The following is a 7,464-nucleotide window of genomic DNA, read 5'->3' on the forward strand; positions in this document are numbered from 1 at the left end:
GCCAGAGCAATCTATATGGGATATTTTCATTTTTATGTATTTTGTTTTACAATTCTTAAATAATATATGGAAGGATGATAGTTCTTTTAGGAGATAATATGCAAAGTATTAAAGCCCTACACATGCAATCAGCTTATTTATACTCTGGACATCATCCAGCCAAGGTTAAGCACATAAGTCCCACTGACTTCAACCAAAGACAGTTAAATGTATGTGTGTTTAAAAGTCCCTATTGAAATGAACAGGGATTAGATGTAATTTAACTAGGACTATATTGTGTTCAGTGTTCATTTTTTGTTCTTTGATTGACAGGGCTTTACAGAATACTCGGGAAACCCAGACTGTTGTTGTTAAGGAAATTCACTTTCTTATTTTCTATTTTACTCCTTTACTTCTTTCATATTTATTCCTTTGAAAACCAGTTTCTAGGTTCTGTCACACTTCGGTGTGACCAGCATACCGAACCAGGCTGGGGTGTGTGTCATGATATGGAGATGAAAGTGGGTATCAATGCAGATGGGGGGGTGATGGCCCACGGCTCAATGGCTGACACTCAGCCCAGTGGGACAAAGTGAATAGCTACAATCAGTTGAGATACAGTAAAACCTGCCCCTTCTTCCTTCCACTGGGATCGCCATGGACAGGATTAGCTCCTATGCTAGCTGTACCCCTTAGTCCACCCTGTTACTTTTTTTCATGCTACTGAATCCCTGCAATTCAGCCTTACCAAGAAATCCAAAGCACTGCACTTGGGGGATGAAGCTCGCCCCTTGCTCCTGTCACTGGGTGGTCCACCAGCAGGAATCTCATGGAAGGTTCATTGTGTCCAGGACACATTTTTCACATGTGCACACCACCCGCCCTTCCTCTAAATGCACTCACACATACACACTGCCCATTGTAACTCCAGGCATTTTGATAATTCTCATGAGAATATCATGGCAGAGAAAAGAAAATCCACTTTGTTAACGATTCTTGAGAAAAGAGAAGAAAGCAATCTGACTGGAAAATATTATCTGCTGTAAGAAAACGTAAATGTATGACACTTCCTAATAGTAAGTGCTGCAGAAATCAAATTTTCCAACAGATTCTTACCAAAACAAAAGCAAAAAAGATAAAAGCCAATTACACGATCCATACTCATGTCTAATAAAACAGCTGCAATAGCTCTTTTGACAAGCTTGTACTCAATGCGCAGAAGCGGAAAAATTCCATTCCTGTGTTTTTTGCTAGAAAAGGAAGCTTTTTGAGAAACACTTTTTATTACACGACTGCCATGCAACAAAACATTTACAAACAACAGAGATGTCAAAGATGAAAGCTCAGCTTGCTTAATTTTTATGAAGTGTTTGTGTTTATGTAGAGTCAGCCATTGTTCGGTTATTGGTTCTTGTGTTAAAAAGTAATACTGATAATTCCTCTTGAGTTAGTTCACTACCATTTGCTATTCTCTCAAACAATTTAAGCAGTAGCGAGACAAACAGATTTCTACCGCAGATTAGTTTACAGATGAAGCTCAGTTCCATGGAGAGCAGCTCCCTAAAGGCCCCCTTTCTGCTTCCTTTGGGCTACAGAGCCACTGATGTACCTTGAGAATAGTTCTAAATAAATCGATGGTCTCAACTTGTTGGTTTATGCAATGCTCCTGAAATGTTTTAATTATGATTCCTTTTGTAATGAGGATGGCCAGTGATCAAATAAGCAAGCTGTGATCTGATTGAGGCAGCTGATTAATGACTTTAAAAGCATTGTATCCCCCCCCTTGTTTGTTTTTGCAGAACAAGAGGAGTGTGTTAATTGCACAGATGAATGCCGAGTGCTTGGTCATTCTGACAGATGTTGGATGCCCCAGTTCCCTGCTGCCAACCAGGCTGAAAATGCAGATTATCGAACAAATCTCTTTGTCCCCACAGTGGAAGCTAATGTTGAGACTGAGACTTACGAAACTGTGAACCCCACGGGGAAAAAGACTTTTTGTACATTTGGGAAAGACAAGAGAGAGCACACTATTCTCATTGCCAATGTGAAACCTTATCTCAAAGCCAAACGTGCCCTGAGCCCTCTCCTCCAAGAGGTTCCCTCAGCATCAAGCAGCCCAACCAAGACCTGTATTGAGCCTTGCACCTCAACAAAAGGACCGCTGGATAGTTGCGAAGTCAAAACAGGAGCCTTGGCTGACCCCAGCAGCCAGTACATGACAGCCAGTGACAGCCAGTACCTATCTCCTAGTAAACAGTCCAGAGACGCTGCCTTCATTGCGTCCGATCAGATGGCCAGGGTCTTTGCTGAGGTGCATTCCCGGGTGAGCCGAGACTCCGCTGAGATGGACTCTGTGTTGGAGCAGATAGACCGTTCAAACAGGGAACTAGGGAGAGAGTCAGTGGATGCAGAGGAAGTAGTGCGGGAGATTGACAAGCTTTTGCAGGACTGTCGGGGAAATGACCCTGTAGCTGTGAGGAAATGAAACAAAAACCACAAAAGACAGCCTGGCATTTGTTTGCTTCTTCTGCTGAATTAAAAATAAAAAAAAATCTCCCCTGGTTCTAAAATTTATACAGGGATGAACGAAGACCAATGCTGCTTTAAGGCTTTTAGTGAACATCTGAAGTGCCCACAAGTATGTTCTTTTCACTGCTCTATCTTTTTCCACAGATAACACTGGTTTCGTTTTTACCAAACTTTCATTAGAACGGCGTGATGTATGTTAACGAGAAGGAAGGAGGAGGGAGAAAAAGGATGCCACTTTGACAATCTAATAGAAAGATATAAAGGGAAAATAGGCAAATGGAACCTGATATTTTAGGACTGATAGTTGTTCACTGTTTATGTGTAGACTCCATAAAAAGCAGGCTGGAATAGTTCTCTGATAGATTTCCAGCAGTCATTATAGGCTTCTACTGAAAATCCCAAAATCAGAAACCAAGAAACAAAAAGTCTTGTAGTCAACCAGGCCCCACCAAGAATTAACACTCATTTGTGACAACCATTTCTGTATAAAGTTATCTGCCACCAAAAAAAAAGGGGGGGGGAGAGAAAGAAACCCAAGAATCCATTCCATAACATTGTTCAGCAAAAATATTCTGGTCATTAGTAACACAGCTCATGTCATATTAAAGTTAAATGTGAAATGATAGAGTCCTTGTTTGTCCTGCACCTGCATAAACTAACTCACGTGGAAAGGAGAGGGGGGGAAATGCTTTAGTGTCCAGCAAAATTTCTAGGCTAGCAGTATGTTTTAAACCTGAGGCATAATATGAGATCACAAATAATAATTACCTTTTGATAGGTAATAATAGAGGAGACAAATTAACATTATTAACACCTTTTGTAATTCATTTGTGGACACTAAAATAGCTCAAGTGAGTGCAAACATTTCAGACATCAACACAAATCCACACAAAACCATTTAAATGTGCAAATGTAAGAAGATTCAATGTGTTTACATCAAATGACATATTTTTATTGATTTATTGCAGATTCAGTGCATTTGAGCCAAATTGTTGAGTGTATAAGAGCTATATTGTGTATTTTATTAAATTAATATATAGTTGTGTTGCAAAAAAATATATTTGGGCTTATGATGTAAATGGCAAGTGTTGCCTCAGTAGCTGTCAAACTCTATGAGTTTTGTTCTCTCCTTTTCCTTCTTTCTTTCCCCCTGTGGAGTGTCGGAAGCAGAGCCTCAGAGCAGTCTCTTGTTTAATGTATGGTCTACCAAGTACCACAGTACATAATCTGTTCAAAATGTGTCTTGAGTGAGTTGATGGAGCTAACTGAACGGCCGACAAATACATCCATCAGTCATGGTTATGTGCAAGTCCTTGTAGAAGCTTCTGTCGCAACCCATGTTTAATAACAAAAATTACACTTGAACCAACACCTGGAACCTTGTTCTTTACTGAGCTTCGTCACTCACTCACATGAACACAGGCCGTCTGTTTAGATATCGCAGTCATGGTTGAATTCTCAAATTACCCTAATATTTCAAAGTTTCATACTAGACTTCGGTTCATGGAGCATGAAAATGCTTTGGTGCCCATGTGGTACAAACAATCTTTTGTCTGGTTTCCTGGAAATTGCTGTTACATTGACTGAGGTTTCAGCTTGAGCTCACAGCCCTCCTCTCTCTCCTATCATCCTCTATTATTAGAATTTTTGGTAATTTTATTCGCTCTCTGTCCATTGCACACACTTTTCTATGTGCTGTTCCGCATTTGATTCTTACGAAAGCTACGTTTTAAAATTAATGTTTTCTTTGAATTAAATTTGTAAGTACAACTGAGCACCATAAAACATTCATATATCTCCTTACTTCCCCATATCTGTGTTTTGGGTAAACTGTGCAACATAGCAGCAATATTAAATATGAACCCATCATTTTCTAACTTTTTTTTTCAGTGTGAAAAGCAAACTTACTTCAGGCTGGCAAATTTCAGGCTTCACGGCCATTCTTTTACTTCAAACGCCACATTTTTCACTCCACTAAAGAAGTGAGAGAGTAGTATCAGAGGTGATGTTATGTTAGTTGTGCAATGGTTATCACATCCTTGAAAGCAAAATAGGACTAAAAATAATTCCCTGTCCTTGTATCTGAAAACAGCTCACTTTGAACTTGGTTTCCATCACACAGATGTTTGAATCATGAGCCTACAATACTCAAGTTGGGCTCTGTTATTTAGGAGCAGGAGCTGCCTTGTTTCCTGACATTTAAGATTGCTTTGGGGTGACCCTCCTTGCATCTCCTTGCAGCTGGCAGTGTGGTGGGGGTGGCACTCACCTGACCTCTGCTCAGTCACATCACTGCTGCTTTCTGGGAGATGGAGACGAAGGTGGGAGGTGGTGGTGAGGTTAGCATGGTGGAAACACAGGCAGGAGTGCCAGATTGGCTCCCCGGGTGCATTGCACTGCACTGACCTTGCCACCACCTCCCATTTCCCAACATCACAAGGTGAGATGGGCACCGCTGCCTCACCATGGCATCTGCTCCTGCCTCGAAGTGATGGTAGCAGGAAATCAAAGGAATTGTCCTTTGATATAGTTTTCAAATCACCTACAAACTGTGGAGTCTGGATGTCTCCCAAGTGACATTCTGAGGTCTGCATGTGCTCCTGCCCATGTTGAACGCCATATGCCCCAGACAACTTTGAATTGTTACCCGAGAGCCCATTATTGAATTAACAAAATGGCCATGTTTGATGTTTGAAGCTCCTCTTCATAATTAATTGATACAAATCAATTTATGTATCTAAAATGTGTTGTTCTGAGTGCTATAAAGTATTATTTTACCAGGAAATATTTTCTAAGATGGTGTAGCTTTGACATCTGAAATATCCTTCTTAGATACATCAGGCATGTAGTTACTGCCAGCAACATAATTCTTCCACAGAAGCTTAGTTTCTGTGTATAAGTAATGTTAAGTGATGGAGGTAAAATGCATTTTCCAAATGGTTGCAGCATTAAGTAACCAGTTACTGTTACAAACACACACACATGCAGAGCCTTCCCAGAAAGGCCTTTGCCAATGTAAAAAAACAATTTACCTTAAGGCGCTCTGTCACTGGTGATTTACTAGCTCTAGCTGTTTAACACATTATCTGTATTTAGTTGTGATTATTTATTTACCAGGCTTAGGTAATGCAATGCTCATGACTCACAGCTGTAATGCTCAGTTTAGGAAATCTTGCTTTTATTTAATTTAGCTGTCAATTACTAGGCACCATAGAACTCTGGGATGCTGTTTGTGTCTGAAGCATTCTTTTGCTTCCTGGCCTGACAAATGTGAAGCAGAAAAGGGGTGAAGCAGCAAGGCTGTGCTTGCTGGATCTGTTCACACAATCACCCAAGCCCTGCTCGGGCATTTGTTTCTTGTATCCATGGAGAGGTCACAAGGCAGGCTGGGAAGACTTCAGGCTTACAGGACCTCCCTTGCTTTGTTAGTAGAACCTCAAGGTTCACCAGCTGAAACCAGGTGCAAAACAGTGAGTCAGGAGAGTAAATTATGAAACAGCCATTTGTTTTCAGGATCATAATTGAGCTCTCAGTCCTTCACACATAAAAATCAGCTCCCAATTCCCCGCAGCTCACAGCTCCCTTAATTTCAGCAGCCTAATTGAGAAGGGTGAAAGGCCTTTTTGTTGCTTCTGTTAAACAATTGGGGAGACAGAAACCCTTGCAGATCTTCACCAAATCACCCAGAATTTTACCAGTTGATGCTGATCTGTCTTCTGAAAACTGCTCAGGGGCTGATACTGTGGCCATTCAAGTCCTATTTAGAAACACAGGAAGCTGCCTTATAGCAGGCCAGACCATTGATCCGTATAGCTCAGCATGGTACCCATTGACTGGCTCTCCAGGTTTCAGGCAGGCATCTCTTACAGCCCAGCCTGGACCAGGGCTTGAACCCTGAGATGCAAAGCAGATGCCCTGCTTCTGAGCAATGGACCTTCCCCTTGGTGAGTTGTTCCTGGTGCTCATGAATGTGCTCTACATGCTGCCTCCTCCCACACCCCAGCTGACATTCCTGCATTGAGCAGGAAGGTTAGGAGGAGGATTGCAAGCCTAGGGGACCAAACACAGTTACAGTCCTTCCTGCAAACAGGAAGCCTGGCCAGATAAGAAGGGCCTGAACAGAGCTGTCATGGCCACAGTATCAGGTCATGATGTGCAAATCAGCCCCACCACAGTCGGATGCCACAGCTGGAATGCTCCTGTCATGCCAATGGCATGAGCTGCAATGCTGCTCCCACCCTGAGAGGCAAAACACACAACCAGGGGGGCCTTCTGATAGATCTGTTGCCCTGGATCACACCAGTCAGAGGTGCAACTCAGGGGCAGATGGTATGGACATCCAAACTTTTAAATTCCCTCTAGGAAAAATGCCCTTTAACAGGCTGTGAGCATTTTGCAGTGGAAGTGTGTTGTGCTCTGTATTTGTTTAGTTATTTCATAATTTATAAACCGCTCTACATTCAAAGAATATTAAAGCGGTGTGCAGAAACGGAATGTAAAACAGAATGCAGAACAGAAACAGTATTAAGACACAGAAACCAGCAAGAATGAAAAAACTGCAGAAATGATTTGGAGGGAGTAGCTAGCACTGCCGCCAGATATATACAAGCAGGCAGTGGCCACTATAAGCCTCTGATTTTGAAGCCAAGTTCTCCGAATGACTTTTGGCTCAGCTCTAAGTCTACCTTCCACCTGCATCCTAAAGCAGTAAAGACTAGCAACAGATATATCCCATGGGGCCACACATCATGACACCCCTCGAGTGCAAAGGATCAAGTGAGTAGTCAAGTGAAGAAACACACACTGGGCTTCTTTGTACATATGCCAGGTTAAATCATTGACATATACACACAAGCACACACTGCCCATTCTGTAGCTCTCCAGAGTCTCCAGTTGAATTTTCCACAGAACCTGCTATCCTGTAACTGGTTATCTAGCAATTGAAGCTGGGACCTG

At 42.0% G+C, this 7,464-nt stretch overlaps 1 protein-coding gene across 11 annotated transcripts in view; it reads left to right on the forward strand.

Moving 5' to 3' along the window:
* PCDH17 (protocadherin 17) overlaps window positions 1-4,375 on the forward strand; it is a 142,739-nt gene extending 138,364 nt beyond the window's left edge. For 8 of the 11 annotated variants that reach the window (XR_014547212.1, XM_083610457.1, XM_083610462.1 and 5 more), the window contains one exon: window positions 1,779-4,375. Coding sequence is in view for 6 of the 11 variants with exons in the window: in XM_083610462.1 (XP_083466588.1) it covers window positions 1,779-2,464 (686 nt within the window). In the remaining 5 variants the exon portion in view is untranslated. The remainder of the gene's footprint in view (window positions 1-1,778) is intronic. The other 3 variants (XM_083610458.1, XM_083610459.1, XM_083610465.1) reach the window with 2 other exon arrangements.
* Window positions 4,376-7,464: the final 3,089 nt, after the last annotated feature.

The sequence above is a fragment of the Podarcis filfolensis genome (assembly GCF_964270895.1).
Source record: "Podarcis filfolensis genome assembly, chromosome: 4".
NCBI classification, from domain to species: domain Eukaryota; kingdom Metazoa; phylum Chordata; class Lepidosauria; order Squamata; family Lacertidae; genus Podarcis; species Podarcis filfolensis.